Source organism: Amphiprion ocellaris, chromosome 18, assembly GCF_022539595.1.
Source record: "Amphiprion ocellaris isolate individual 3 ecotype Okinawa chromosome 18, ASM2253959v1, whole genome shotgun sequence".
NCBI classification, from domain to species: Eukaryota; Metazoa; Chordata; class Actinopteri; family Pomacentridae; genus Amphiprion; species Amphiprion ocellaris.
The window spans coordinates 19,509,129-19,526,002 of record NC_072783.1 but is presented as its reverse complement, the minus strand read 5'-3'; the positions used below and the strand labels follow the sequence as shown (position 1 = coordinate 19,526,002).

The 16,874-nt window shown below is 39.0% G+C and overlaps 1 protein-coding gene across 2 annotated transcripts in view; it reads left to right on the top strand.

Moving 5' to 3' along the window:
* The window catches only part of uts2r2 (urotensin-2 receptor 2), a 28,327-nt gene that overhangs the window by 10,219 nt on the left and 1,234 nt on the right, over window positions 1–16,874 (top strand). For both annotated transcript variants that reach the window (XM_023273391.3, XM_023273392.3), the window contains exon 8: window positions 7,228–7,351. In XM_023273391.3, coding sequence (XP_023129159.1) covers window positions 7,228–7,351 — 124 coding nt within the window. The remainder of the gene's footprint in view (window positions 1–7,227; window positions 7,352–16,874) is intronic.

The following is a 16,874-nucleotide window of genomic DNA, read 5'->3' as shown; positions in this document are numbered from 1 at the left end:
GATAATGGCTGCCCTTAATACCCAGACAACCGGACTATTAGTAAGATAACAGAAATTTAGTCTGATTGAAGCACTCTTATCAACCTTTCAAAAGGAGCACTCGGAATTATATTAACAAAGCGCTTTTGGTTGTGGCTTACTGAATTATGATGCTAGAAGCTGTGCGGAAAGCCACAGGTAGATTGGAGTATCTTAAAAGCCAGAATGAACTGAGTCCACACATGCAGGAAAAACAGCAAAATTGTTTTCCATCAGGTAAAGTACAGAAAGCCGTGGCACTGTGGTAACCAAAAATCAGTGCTGTGTACAGTGTGTGCGCAGTGTGTTACAGTGGGAGTTAAATGAATGTTATGTGTGTTCAGGTCTGAGCACATTTTAAAATTTTAAGATGTCGCATCCATTACAAGAAAAACCACCAAGGCTGCTCAGTCAACATTTCTGACGGCTAAAATCTTCAAAAAATTTGTGGCAAAAATCATGGCACTGTAGAATTTGGCCATTTAATATAGGTGTATCCACAAACAAAATGACGCTGTGCTGAGCACAGGCATGTGTTATGCATGTGTATGTTATGTACGGATACCGAATCGCATGACCTAAACATGTAGCGGACAATGAGACTTGATGGGACTCAAACACCGCCACAATTTAATCAATTGTTCCATGTATGATTCCTGACGGATAAGTCTGCAGCAGTGTATTTGTAGCAGGATTGCAATCGTGATCGTCAGCAGGCGGCTGACGTAGCGATCACTTGTTGTCATAGTTACAGTGACGCCATGCTGCTATCTCGCAATGATACAGAAATCTTTAACAAATCCATGGATCCTGGGTATAAGCCGTGTCACTGACAAAATCTAATAAGGTGGTCCTTGTGTCATTTTTGACCTTCCCTGAAAATTTCATCCAAATCCGTTAGTCTGTTTTTGAGTAATGTTGCTAACAGACAGATGGACAAACAGACAAACGTACACCAGTCGTCACATAACTTCGCCGTTCCTTGACGGAGTTAGAACACATGGTGCCATAAGTTCTTAATCCATAATATGTAAATATGAATAGGATTTATTTCCAACTTGTCATGTATTAGGGGAATGCTGAGGGAAACTAACAGAATGACGATATTTAGCGACAGTTTTGCCATTTTTGATCCTCTTATTACTGTCAAAGGGTATTAAGATGTCCCAGTAAAAACCTGATTTAAAACCCATATTTGTCTTTGTCTAAACACTTTTTTTTTTTTATATATATATATATACAGAATAGGTCATTAACAAATTTAATCAAAGACCTAAGCCATGTACTAAGAAACAAATTCAACATATCAAGACTTTATTTGTGTTAACAGGCTCAACAAAACCTAAAACTCCAATTACAAATAAATAATCACTACCATGGCTGTCAACTTTCCTTGATAACCAGGTTTTCCTCTTCAGACTCTGGGTGCGCCCCCATAAAAAGGGGTGTTTGACTTGTCATTTGTCATCTGCACAAAATGAGCCATTCCATGCCATCTACTTCAGTCATGAAGAATAGGTTGTTAGTACAGTGTAGTTATAATACAGTGCATTGAAGAATTTCAAAAATAGTTGCAGAAAGTACTGTTAAGCAAATAAGGCAAGAGAAAAATGGTGATACAAAACTGTTATTTGTATCAATTAATGTTTTATTTTACCACTTAGTGCACTCTCAGTGCAGCTGATTCTTTCTAACCTGAATATCTTGACACCTTTTGACAAAAATTAGATATTTGAGTGAAAAGTAAAGCTCAGGTGTTGTTTTTGTCCTCAGATTGGAGAACCACAGATTGACATATAAAGCATAGTGCTATACAAATGTTTCAGGTACCAAAAGTAACATTAAGATATTTTCAAAAATAACACCATGAAGAGTTTTATGCAAAGTATAGTATGCAGAGAAAACAGGTTTGGTGAGAGCCTTTGCCTTTCAGAAAACATAGAGTTTTTCAAGGTTCTTCACAAATTGTTTAATTTGCATCCGTTCTTCTGTGGATTTAGGCTGTCTGAAGGTCTTCTGCCTGTTCATCTAATCCCAGACAGACTCCATGGGGCTCGCACCATCTGTTGCAGTCTTCCTTCTTTTTGTGGCAGATAAAATTGTACTTTATGACTCTAACCGGATGTCTGGGCTCATTGTAATTGAGGAGAATAACTTCGGGTGAGATCACACACTTTCAGGTATCTAAAGTCCCTTGAAGTTTTGCACAGCACTGAATGTTTTAAAGGTAGCTTCCACATACAGGAACTTGCTAGTCTAGGTCGTGATAACCATCAGTCATACCGGCCTTGTGTCACCGAAAATGCCCTGGAAAATAATTTCATGAATAATAGGAACCCTGCTGTTTTAATATCTGTATGAAGTGTTAAATATACCCTGGACTTTAGCCTGCTGCCAGTGGGACCCCAGACCAGATCAGCAGCTGAAAATGGATTGATGCATTTTGGACATCTTCATAGTGTTATTTTGAAATGAGTTTTAGATTGTTTGCTTGAATACTGATCTTTTGAAAACAGGAAGTCCAGACAGTTAACTGCATTAAAACCACAAAGACAATCGCGGAAAACGTACACTACCGTTCAAAAGTTTGGGGTCACCCAGACAATTTCATGTTTTCCATGAAAACTCACACTTTTATTCATGTGCTAACATAACTGCACAAGGGTTTTCTAATCATCAATTATCGTTTCATCACCATTAGCTAACACAATGTAGCATTAGAACACAGGAGTGATGGTTGCTGGAAATGTTCCTCTGTACCCCTATGGAGATATTCCATTAAAAATCATCCGTTATCAACTAGAATAGTCATTTACCACATTAACAATGTCTAGACTGTATTTCTGATTAATTTAATATTATAGTCATTTAAAAAAAAACTGCTCTTCTCTCAAAAATAAGGACATTTGTCAGTGACCCTAAACTTTTGAACGGTAGTGTACACATCAAACCTGTGGTCCAGAAATCCTTTCTGTTTCTCTCACATTCACTCTTACATCAGTTCAGGTCACTACAAGCATCTATTGCAGGTTTAGTAATTTACTGCACCAAGAAATAGTGTTGGATAATATCTTAAAATAAGTGGTATTCCCCTTCGAGGCTGTTTTTTAATTTTCTGTAGCCCATACCTCTGTGCTGTTATATAAACTATTCACGTCATACATCGTTCATTCTTTATAAATATTCATGAAGTGAAGCTTTAAAACTCACTGCTTTAATCTTAGTCTTTCATTTTTCACTTTGGTCATTGTCATGAGACATGAGCTGCTCTGGGATTGAGACAAGACCTTGAGGCAAGTTCAACAAACAAGGGTCTGCTTAGGAGAAAACGCTTCACTGATTAACAACTTATTTAGTTAGAATTAAAACAGTGATTGTGGATTAGTCCTGAAAAGACTGACAGGGTGTTTTAGGTTATTTCTTCGCATTGTGTTATGAAAAGGGTGATAAAAATGCATCATTGCAATTTAGTGGAATCCAGCTGACATGTTGATTTTGGGAACTTTACGACTGGACACGTTATTTATGGGCGTCTTTTATAAAACTGTTGATGCATCTGTCTCAGTATTGATCTATAGTCCTCTTTTGCTAAGTGATGAAAAAGGCAAGTGGAAAAGAGACAGTGCACATTTACCGTGCATGTGGTATTTCTGGAACGTATTTCTTGTTTGCTGTCACTTCATCCTCTGTGTTCGCTAACAGCTCATGTGGGTTTTGCGGCCATATTAATATTTGTCACCTCATCCCTTCCTGCTGGCCCTCGACAGCTGGGAAAATTTAATCAGAAAAGAACCACTTCTCTTCCCCATCTGTCTCTGCCGCCATTTTGGGGCTAATTGGCTAACCCAACCCTCATTTAAATGTAAATGGCCTTTGACGTTGTTGGTGGTGAATTTTCCTCCCATCAATCAGATTGCTGATACGATGTCATAGCAGCAGTTGTGGTGTGTCAGCATGGAATGTGTGTTTTATCTCATTCATGACAGATGTGGCAGTGTGATGAAAGTGAATTATAGGTGTAGAAACTAATGTCAAATATTGTATTTTCACTCCTGATCTTGATTCGTCTTTCTGCTCCAGTAAAGTTTTATACACGAACTTGCCAGTATAGTAATAATTGCTGTAAAATAGCCTCCCTCTTCCTTTTGAAGTGCTTGACTTGAGTCAGTACTTGATAGTTTCAATACACATTAAAAAAAGTGATTGTAAAGACATTGGACATGTTTGCCGCAAGCCATAGACCGCTTTTTAGTAGAACCTCTTACCAACGATAAGCCGAATTTTGATTGGAAGAGTGGTCCAAAATTTCAGCAAGCAGATGTCACAGACAATAGGCAATAATGTAAAACACCTAGAAGAAGTTATGTCTGCTAAACTGGAAGAAATCCAGCCTCTTAGGGTGAAAAATAAAGGTTTTATGGTTGGTATAATATCGGATTAGATAGAAATGCTGACATTTTTTTCACCACATTTACACCATCATGTAACTGGTTTGTAATATTAAAGGCCATATCAATGAATCTACACATTTTTGGACTTCAGCGACATTACTCCTCAAGTTATGGCACTTCAAACATTGGTTATCAGATTGGCACAAAGAAAACTATGCACAAATCATTATAACACCACCCCTCAACAAATTGTAACTCAAAAACTAATGTTACCTATGACCCCAGGTTTTTCACATGATCAACTCGATCAATATTCAACACTTAAAAAAAAAAAAAAATCTGCCTAAGCAGTTGGCAAAAGCATCAACAACGCTTTGATTATACTACGGAGGGCTATAATTAACAAAAAGCAAGTGTCCATATGTTTAGCTTAAAGGGATTCTTGTGCCAGTCTATACTTTGGAAGACTTCAAATATGATTCAGGACAAACTGTGGGTTCATCTTAGTTGACATGGAAAATTCTTTTTTAAGGAAAATTTCAGAAAATGTGTTGTTTTCTAAAAGGATGTGTGTACACATTACATGCAAGGTCAACATACACACAAAGAGAAGCCACTGATCATCACATCTATAGACAAAGACAAATAGTTGTCCTTATTGTTGATTATACACGACCGTTCAAAAGTTTGGGGTCACCCAGACAATTTCATGTTTTCCATGAAAACTCACACTTTTATCCATGTGCTAACATATTTGCACAAGGGTTTTCTAATCATCAGTTAGCCTTTCAACACCATTAGCTAACACAATGTACCATTAGAACACAGAGGTGATTGTTGTATGAAATGGGCCTCTGTATCCCTATGTAGATATTCCATTAAAAATCAGTCATTTACCACAATAACAATGTCTTGACTGTATTTCTGATTAATGTTATTTTCATTGAAAAAATGCTTTTCTTTCAAAAATAAAGACGTTTCTAAGGGTGTTGAATGGTAGTCTTGAATGGTAGTGAATGTTAAAAAATGTTCCAAGTAATGTACTCGTATACTCAACTTGAGCTTGAAGATCCTTTATCACTTTGTCTGAAGAAGGCAAATCGCCAAACTTCATTGATCACTACCTAGTTTTTGGTCAGTTAACTCACTATCAGCGAATACAGGCATGTTTTTCAGATCAAGGTGCCATGTGCTCTGCTAAAATGCTTTGCCCCCTGAAAGCTGCTTGCCACTATATGAGTAATAATACACTGTAAAGTAAATAAAGTTTCATGTTGAGATTGTAGAACTCAACTGGAAACATCTGTGAGTGCTCTGTGAAGTTTGGTGGTTTGAAGTTGGTAAAGCGACTGATGACACTCTCTGCAGTACACCGTGTTTGTCTTTCTTTGAGCTCCATCAAGTGAGATACTCTTAGCCTAAGATGACTTTGTCTTTTAAGGAGGCCGCTCTTGGTTTCCTGTCAGCTCACTCTTTGATGTTTCATTAAGTCCCTGCAATGCACGTTTGAGCTCAGTGGGCTTTCATGGATCTGAGCAGCTCTTGTAAGTGCAAAAACAAGCCACAGTTCACTTTGCATGAATGAATTTTGCTGTATCTCAAGGCAGAGCTTCACACTGTAGATAATTCATGTATCCCTTTGGCTTGTATTTAATTAATCTCAAAGGTTTGATAATGGGGGCAGTTGGAGTGAGGAGTCAGCGGCAGGTGATCTCAGGAGAGAAGCAAAGACCTAACAAGGAAGTCAATGCATGGTAGGCTGTATTGTTCTGTGTATGGTTTAATGTCCTCACAGCAACTTTACACAGAAAGCACTCTAGCCTTGATTTTCATTCCTCCGTCTCATTGCACACCAGACACAAAAGATGCACTCCTATTTCAATCAATTAAGCAGTCTACAAAGACAACATAGGCTGTGTGTTTTTTCACTTCAAGTCTATCTTCTTACATTTTTGTACATAGCTATAGTGAATGTGTATTGCATTTTCAGGGCTTCCACACTGTGGGTGTCTGATAGTTTAATACTGCGCCTGAACGCCTCCTGTGTAGACACATGCAGAGCAACAGAGCTACTGCTGCTACTCTGCAGACATGGCCTTTAAGTAGGTATGGCTTAACAGTGGAAGAATAAAGTATTCAGGCACATGCGGCGTCACGATCATGCATCATTTACTTGTAATCTACTTTTTGGTTCCCCAGTTTTGTGTGAAATTTGACCCTGCACTTCCAAAGCCCAAGAAGAGCTGCCTTTTACAAACTTTTTTCCAGGTCAATCTTATGAAATACCATGGTTTGAATGTACTAAACAGTTATCTACAACTTTATTCTGGTTTACCGTCATTTACATGATGTGATAAGAAATTGTGTATGTAAACTGACAAAAAATGGTGATGTATTATTCAGGGTCTCGAAAGCTCACCTGGATAAAAGCAAGATTATTTTTCAACACCAAAATGCATGACGAAACAATTTGAGTTCACCTGTATTTTACACTGAATTGAAATTGATTCATTGAACGAGTTAAACAGGGTTCGCCACGGCAATCAATGATACCCTTCCTGTAATGCAACTTGGTAATAACTCAAGTCAGGCTTCTTATTAGCTCAACTTTGAAGCAGTTCAACAAAAAGAAACCAAAACCGACATCAAAATTCCAACTGACCAGATCTATGTCATATCAGTATGTTTGATCTATTTGTCCTTTAACACTGACTGCCAGCTACCCATGCCGTACAACAAAGGCTTAAATACAAACCAGTCAGAGCCTGCTTTGAGAGTTTAATTCGTCATGCTGTTTTCCTCTTTCACTGCATTCCAGGTGACTTATGGCTCTTTTGACTACACCTCTCTACTGTACCTGTCTGACTACGGCTCTGACTTCACTGGAGGAAGATTCGTCTTCATGGACCAAAATGGCAACCGGACAGTGGAACCACGCGCAGGTACCCATCAGAGCTTAAACACTCAATCTGTCTAGCGCAGGGACACCTTCAAATACAGTCACGCTTGACCAGCTAAAAGGAAGGATATAATAAATCCAGACTATCTGCAGTAACACCTGGCGACTGCTGACTTTGTCTCTATACGCCTATTAAGCCAGACTTAAAGTAAATGATGCAAGCAAGATAACAGATTTCATTTACACAGCTGTGTTTAAAATTATAATTGCTGTAATCAGCTGCGTTAGGGAGTCTGGAGGTGGTTTTAGCATGCTAGAATGTGTAGCGAGGTGGGTGTAATCCTCTGTAAGTGGGTAAACACCAACACAGACTGCTGCACTGTGAAGGTGCAGGGGATTTGGTTCTACCTCACTTCTAGTACCCGAAGGCTTTGTCATCACAACAACCTGATCTTTTAGGGAATAATGTGCATGTCTGCCAAAACTGTCTCTGTGTACGTACATAAAATATGGGTAAATCTGTGAGTAAATGAATGTTTTAAAGCTGCCTGTGCAAAATGCACACTGCGAAATAGCCTATGTGAGCCATTTTAAAATGGGCAAATTGGATCAGTTCTCTGGGGAGCTTGTGGAAAATCAGTAAAGTTTCCAAGCTGGTCACTTTAGAGGAATGTGCCAGAATGAATTTGTCAACCTGCAGATAGCGGTGACTCCTTTGCTCTATAATTTCACAGTCTTAAATGTTGATGTGACTTAGCATACTCAGGCAAATTTTGAAAAATATTGTCATTTTTTTCAGAAAATATGTTTGATCATGGAAAAACTTTTCTTTCATTTATGGTTAGCGGTCAGACGGAAGTTATTTATTATCACAGGATTGTAGTTGCTAATAACAAGTTGAATCACCCCAGTAGCCCTGATCAAAAGTATACATACCCTTGAAGCTTTGACCTGATAATATGCACACAAGTTGAGACAAATATGTTTAAATGGCTAGTAAAGGTACTTGTCTACACCTGTCACCTGTTAGGATGTGATTAGTGTCTGTATTTAAAAAGTAAGATATCCAAACATTTGAGAATGCCAATCTGTAGTGTTCAAACTCTGATAAAGCAGTGGAAAATAGGAGATTCTGTTGATACCAAGCCACAGTCGGGTAGACCAACAAAAATTTCAGCCACAACTTATGAGCACAAATGTATGTATGGCCCCAGTAAACAGTGTTGCTCCTGAGTGTTGAGGGCTTAGAGACTCTGTTCAGTATGGAAAACCTCTCCTGAGGCTGTTCCTTCTTCCTGACAGTGTAACTTCCTCTCGATTATATCTGACGGCACGCCATCCCACGCTGTCTCTGTTCACCTTGTCCCTTCTTTCACTTTTTCCTTCGTGCCTCTTTCCTCATTCCCTTTATCTCACCCCCTTGTCCATCATCTCCTGCCCTGTAATCAAACTCTTCTGCCATTTTTGATCAACAGCAATTCAAACAAAGCCATCTGTCTCCTTTTCTGTACTCATCTGCAATTTTTCACCTTTTGTCTCACTTACTTCCTCCCCCCACCCGTGTCATCTCGACTCTACTCTAACTCCCCATGTACCAGTCAGACACAAGCCTCTTACCCAGTCAGTGAGCAATGGTGAAGCGTCGTGGACTGCTGGCAGGGTCCTATGATGGAGCGGTGAAGGACGTTGAGTGAAGGACATATGATAATAAAGAGTGACTGCGGCTCGCCTGCTGCCTCGTCTCGTATGACAGGTGTTTGTGAATAGTGTCAATATCTTACATCAGTGAAATGAGAATAACCTCCAGACGACGGGGAGGAGGGTATCGGTGTGATCTTCAGCCCAGTGAAAGGTGCGGGTGAAGACGAGCAAGTAGGAAAAGATAGGACAGAGAAGTGGGATAAGCCCCGTCTCTCTAAGGTCCTCCCTGATAGATTTCTAATTCTCGGTGGAGTTGGAATATGGTCGAGAATCTAAAAAGCCCCTGGTGAATCCCAGCCACTGTGTTTGCACCTGTCACTGATTTTTATTTAGAGAAGTGCGCAAAGTAGGAGACACGGTGCAACGCCATGAATAATGCATCAGCAGCCCGGCTCAAACGCACCCTCACCTCATTGAGAAACACTTTTGGCGGCGTGCTGGGAAGTTGACTGACATGTTTTGACTCGGTGCAGAGTCTGATCCCCGTGTCTGGACGAATGATGTTTGTCGAGATAATCATGGCGCTTCGAGGCAACGATAAAAGTGTAATTATAACACCCGGAAGACAATCAGAACTGTCAAAGGGTGCAGAATGCAAGAATGTAGCGACAGTGAGCACAAAGGGGACTCAGGTGGAAGTGTTAGGCAAGTTAAACAGGAAAAAGTGGAGGATCAGACGGTGACTGATGGATCTGCTTGGATGTGAAAGCATCCCCTATAGGGAAAGGAGATAAATGGAGTGGAGGAGTGGTCAGAGACAGAAAATGGCTGCGAGATAGATGAAGAGTAGATATGTGATAGAAAGATAGAGTGCTTTGCTGGGAATGGCAGAAGGACAGAGGGTGAAAAAGACGTGTCTGCCAGTCAGAGGAGCCAGTGGTGGATAACCTGCTGGCTTCAACCGCCATGGGGGAGTTAGATAACCTCAGCTGGGCTGCTGCCTTAAACCTGTCAGCTTGACCTTGGTGTCTGTGTCTGCAAACATACAGACATTGAATACAGGGGAAACATATGGATGAACAAGGCTGTTATCCCATTTTAAAGATGCTGTGTGCTGATAGAAAACAAAGAATCTGATTCATTGCATTGTGTTTTCAATTATAAGGGCACTCAAGCAATTTGGTGTAAAGATTACAGACTCACCACACATTCAATAGCCAGAATGAAAGCAGCAGAAGTTGAGATGTCCTGACCTGTAGTTTCATTTTAGTTTCCTATTTTGGTTCATTCATGCCCTTACTTTCTTCATGCTTGAATAACACAACTTCTTCCTTTGTGGTATAAAACTAAAGTGGCACTGTCACCTCCAACTTTTTCAAAATGTAACAGCTCAGCTTCTTACAGGTTTTAGCAGGTGACATCCTTTGCTTCTCTCCATTGGCTCCCTGTTCATTTTAGAACTGATCCAAAGATTTCACTGATCCCTTTTAAAGCATGTCTAGGTCTGACCCCAAGCTACATAGGAGAAATGTTGACCCCATATGAGCCTTAGATCCTCAGGTGGGGCCCCTCTGGCTGTTCCAAAGTCGAGGCTTAAATCTAAAGGTGAAACTGATTTTGCCGTCAGGGCCCTTCAGCTTTGGAACGATCTGTCTGAGGAGATAAGGCTGTAGAATCACTGACTTCTTTTGTATCTCTTAAAACCCATTTTATCGACTCACTTAGATTATGGTGTCTTTTTATTGCGTATTTAAGTTTTTAATGTCTTTCATTTATGTCTATTACCACTGGCATATTGCTTGTTTTTACTCTTAGGTTGTTTTTTTATTTTTGCCTTCTGGCACAAAGCTCAAACACACTGCATCCCACGCTTGCATTATAAAATCAATTCCATGTTTTTTGGTCGGGTCTCATCAGGTACCCATTTCTTTCTCATGGCATGGTAACCTTAAATGTGTATCTAATATAAGCCTTGATGGCTTTAATAAGCTCCTCCAGTGCCACAGAACACATTATACAGCTGTCTTTACAGGTTAAGTAGTGCTTTCTTGACTGGTAAGCAGACCTTATGTGTGAAATTGGCAGGGTTTCTCTTTAATCAGATTGTTATTCCTTGAAGTCGGGGGTAGGCAGTTTGTTTAGGCATGACTGGGGGAAACACTGTTTAGCACATTGTAGTTCAAATTGTCTGGGAGGAAAACTTCTTCATCAGCAAATACATCATGTCACAGGAGATTTTATCCAATCTCAATTCTTTTCACCAATCAGATGAGAAAGTATAAAGAACAAAAAAATCTGCAAAGAGATCATGTTATTAATTGCAATGTAATTACAATGGCTGCAATTTAGGACATACTATCTGTAGCTATTAACTAATGAGACTCATGCTTTGAGTCAATTTTTATTTAATAAAGGCATATTCAACTTTCTGGGGTTGTTTATGCTGCCCATTGATCAGTGTATCCTCATACGTTGTGCAGCACTTCTGGCCTACGGTGAAACAAATTCATGCCTTTGTATGGCAGTCATACTTTTTATGTGGTCTTGCTTCATCACGTGTTAGTCTGTTACACAATGAATATTAAACTAAATCTGAACACACATTGCAATATCTTTCAGAATAAGGTAATAGATATTTCCCCATAACACTGAGGATGTGGTGGTGCAGTCATTACAGAGGACCTTCATTACAGAGATTAGGGTTTGAATCCCACAAGAAGCCACAAATAAGTGTTGACTTCTAAGTGTGCTGTTCTGTAGTGGGAGGGTTTTGTTTCCACCCTCTTCTGGGTTTTAAATTGTGGCTAATCACATTGCAAAGTAGGTAACTGCATATGAGAATGCGTTTTCCACCGAAGATTTGTTTCAAATGCTCGAGTTGATGGTTAATTCAGCATCACCCACATCCTCTATCTTCATCTAAGTTTCATCCCTTTCATCCCCAGAGACACCGTATAGCCTGTGTGATTCTTTTGCAACTAATTAATTATGAGCCTGTGGGAGTAATCAATACATCGATGGGACAGTGTGTCGATATGCGGTGCAACTTGTGACAATGCGGGTGTTTTTTTTATGGGCAGCTCCACTCCTGCAGCAAACTTTAGTATCTGTATCGGATGAGTCATGCACCATTTAGCATCTTGTTAGCGTTGCACGCTCATCCCAGTTGGGTCTCTGAAGTTAAATACCTCATCAGGTGCAAATCAGCCATGTGCAACTGTTTATAAAAAGCAAAATCAGATTGGAGGCATGACTTGAAGAGCAGCTCTTGGTGATTAGCTGATGACAAAGTTAAGTAGTAAAAACTAAAAAAGCTGCGCCAGTTAAAATAGAAGTGCCCCGTCAAATTTAAAATCCCCTTTATAATTTATTGATTATAGGTCCGGGCGCTTATAGGATTAAGTCTGGGTCCAGACTCTGACTGCGGTCTGACAGTTGGTGACCAGGGGTCTAGTATGTAGTGGATTTAATGAAGCCTCGATTCAGAGAATTTCGCCTCGAAGAATTTTAGTAATTGAATTACTCAAATAACTTGAGGAATCGTTTCAGCCCTAATCATATATCAATCACAATCACTGTGATAATTCCTGATGGCAATGGTTGGTTTCCAGTGTCATTCCACTGCTTTTCTGCTATGACTTCAGAAATGATTATTGCATCTTGACCTACCTTGTAACATTGAAATTACACAGTCTTCTCTTCTGCCCACGGTGTTTAGGTGCTATTGGACACCAGCATATAGCAGACGTTTAAGTGAGAATTTTTGTTTGAGAAGATAATGTACAGAGCTAATGCTTTTTATTTGTTTGCATGCATGTGGCAATTTTCTCTGTTTGTCCAGCCTCTGTGTTGTGAATGGTTTCATGAAGCTTTTTCACAGCAAACATGGCATATAACAACAGAGATATATTAAAGATTTGTCACCTTTAAGTCCAACTAAAATTAAATCATTTGTTTGTTTCTGCTATATCACACTACTCTGAAACCGTACGGCAGGGGTGTCAGACTCATTTTAATTCAGTGGCCACATACATCCCAATTTGATCTCAAGTGGGCTGGACCAGTAAAATTAAAGAATACTGACATATAAATAACTTAAACTCCAAAGATTTCACTTTGTTTTAGTGCAAAAAAGTACATTCTGAAAATGTTCACATTAAATGAACTATCTTTTTACAAAACATTATGAACAAACTGAAATTTCTCAAGAAAAATAAGTGCAATTTCAACAATATTATGCCTCAGTTTATCACTTACACATTACAACTTACAGATCACAGTGTATCTACAAAGGCACAAAACATTTAGTCGCAGGTATCTGGAACTGAACACTCTAGTATTTTAATTTATGATCAAAACAACTTGTCAAGATCTAGAAATTATTTTAAATTTACATTCATTTCCACATCTATGTAGTAATCTTAACCACCTGAACTGACATACTATGGAAGAAGGTTTACTTATCCTCCTGCCTTGTAAATGTAGAAAATGTACACATTAAAAAAGCAGTTACTTTTATTGAAACATTGCAGTTAATGTTATCTCTAATTTTTACACTTTGCAAAGTCAGCTGGTGGGCGGGTTTTGGCCCGTGGGCCGTATGTTTGACACCTCTGCCATAGGGAAATGATGTATAATTTATCTGTATTGTGACCCTACAGCCAATCAGATGGCTTCAGGTGAAACCATACTTGTTAGAGGTGTAACAGTTTGCATATTGGTGTGTACTGTTCACTACGCTCTTTCAGTTTGGTGTTAGACTTCTGTTTGCTTTGTCCTGTGATCCAGACATTTGCTGTTTGTAGTCTATATATGGACACTACACAAATATGCCAGTATTTGAGTGCTTTCTGGACAAATTATAACCCATGAGACATTTTTTCAGTGTTTACATTTTTCAAAATAAATTACAAAAATAATTTTTTTGCATGCCTTTTGTTTTATCTCCTGAACTGAAAATGTAGTGAATCACAAGACCAAAACCAAGTATGTACTGCACCGTGAATTTTATGGACCATTGCACCGCTAAGATTTACATAATGCCGTAATATCAGCGCTGTCTCAGGCACTGATGATGACACACTGCTGCTGCAGCCGCTACATACTGAACAGCAACCCACATTCAATTTCCTGCTAAAGTTTCCTTCTTCTCCAGCTTACAAACATGAACATATGTCTTCTCCTGCATCTTGTATTGCTAGAACAAGCATCCAACAGCATCTGTTATCTTATAACAGTGGTGGCTGAAATCTCTAACAGCAACAGGCACTAAAGACGTTGATCCATTGGTCATAAAATCTCTCTGACTGCTCTATCCTGAATATTTTTAGCCACATGCTACAAGCAAAAATTATGTGGATTTTTCAGTGTGGACTTGCTACAGAAAATGGTAGCATACTTGACTAATCACTCACATTGAGTGCTGCAAGCCTCACTTGAAAAGTTCCTGATCCTTCAGAAAGCTTTAAACCCTGAGCAGGAACTTGGGGATCAAAATGTCTCCCTGTTACTTAGTGTACACCCTGGGTTTTAGGTCCAAATGCAGGTGGGGGAAAGTTTCTTATTTTCGGGGGAAGGTTTCTGCTATGGAAACCCTAACCCTTAAGTGAATAAACATTAGCACAGGTTACTGCAACAGTGTGAAGAGAGACTGCAGTTAAAGCAATGAATATCAGCCAAGTCATGAAATAACAGCATCTTTTATATTTTTTTCTACAAGCAAATATGTTACAATCATTATGAAGTAAATGCTACATTTAATCACATCTTTTGATGATCATGGTGTCATTTACAGCCTGACAGATAAACTGGTACAGCTGATATTGCTCGTTCAGACATGAAACCTACATGTTCTGATGCCATTAGATTTATAGAAGAGAGTTCATGTTCTGAAGAGGCTTAAGTTGAAGCCTATGTGTAACGAGTGGAATGTTCACAGACTGCCAGTGTAATGAAACCTGTCCATGAATATGAACATGTAAACCGCAAACTGATTGCTTCCAAACAGAGCCTTCAGTCATCAAGGTGAACCATAAAAATATGATGTCAGTCTACATTCAAAGCAGTAATAAGCTGATGAAAGCTTGTCTAAATCCACTGCAATGTTCTAATGATGTCAAAATAGTCCATTTGTTCACAGTTTGGCTTAAAAATCTCTTATATGTGTTGAACTCCTTCATATAGAATTCCTAGCCAGAAAAATGAGAAGGTAGCCGAATGTGTAAATGTTGCTCTGATTGTCAGTGAAGACAAACTTGCCTGTGCCTCACTTCACTCAGACTTTAGATTTTTACACTTGTGTCCTGGAAAGTGATTCTTGAGCACTGAGAACTGCTGAATTCGGCTCCTTTGTATACTAATCTGTGCTGCCGACTTTACTGAATCTTCCTTCACAGCAAACACTACAAGCATTTATACTGACAAGTGCGAAGGATTATTTTCAAAGATTGTTTCATTGTGAAGTTATCTAAAGCTGTTCCACTAATTTCAGCACTTGAGCATGCCCTCGTTTTTCAATGATATAAACCAAGTGGACCTCCACTTATTCTCTTGCTGCTCACACTCTTTTGTTTGTGCACTAATTCTTTTTGTGTTCATTCTTGGAGTTTTCAGTGAGAATTCCATTGTTTTACAATTAGCACTGATTTCCCCTGACGTTCCCCAACTAATACTCTGCCAGAGGGATTTCAGCTCCCACACAAACACACAAACAGATGAACACACAAACACACTATCATCAGTATTCCCTCAATAAAATTATCACAAATGAATTGGACCACAATGATTCCAGCTTTTTATTCTTATATCACATAATGTGATAACCCCATCAGAAGGTGAGGAAACTGGAAGTTTTGTAAGAAAACAAGACTCTGTAAACTTTTTTCAATATAAATCTCTTAATTGTGGGCTACAACCACAGACTAGCTATGTAAACATGAAAGCAAATGTCTAACAGCAGGTTGTGTTTAGAAAGCCGGACCAGCCTCTGATAAGTGGAGATCATTTATCCTGAAGCAGCCTCACCAGAACTGCAATGTGTGTTAGTCCATGATAAAAAGTTTCAAAGTGGTTGGACAGAGAGAATGCATTTTAGCATTTGCTAAAATACACTAAGTTGAGTGTGTCCTTTATCACTTTGCAGTTTCAGCCCCCAAAGTTCTGTTTGTTAGTCTTGTGTTCTCTCCCCTCATCAAACTGTCTTCAGTTCCACCAGCAATGGAAATAGGTGCATTATTTCCTTTCTTTTATAATTAATATGAGGATATTATTACGGCTCTGATTCAAATTCTGTACTTAACGTAGGGATTGATGTGGGTTGTTCTTTTCTTTCTTTTCTTTTTTTTTCTAGGGCCGATACCGATGCTGATTATTGGTGATCAAGAAAGGCCAATAGCCAGTAGTTGCAACTGATTTACACTACCGTTCAAATGTTTGAGGTCATTCAGACATTTTCATGTTTTCCATGAAAACTCACACTTTTATTCATGTGCTAACATAATTGCACAAGGGTTTTCTAATCATCAATTAGCCTTTCAACACCATTAGTTAACACAATGTAGCATTAGAACACAGGAGTGATGGTTGCTGGAAATGTTCCTCTGTACCCCTATGGAGATATTCCATTAAAAATCAGCCATTTCCACCTAGCATAGTCATTCACCACATTAACAATGTCTAGACTGTATTTCTGATTATTTAATGTTATTTTCATTGAAAAATTGCTTTCCTTTTCTAAGTGACCCCAAACTTTTAAACAGTAGTGTACATTGTAATGTTTTAACAGGATGTTATAGCAGAGAACCAGTCATTCATAACTAGGCGTCTTCATTAATAAGGGTGACTACAAATGAATATGTAGCATAGAAACAGGAGTGATTCAATTTGGCAGCTCTCCTCTGTTCTCTGTTCTCTCCTCCGCTCTGCTC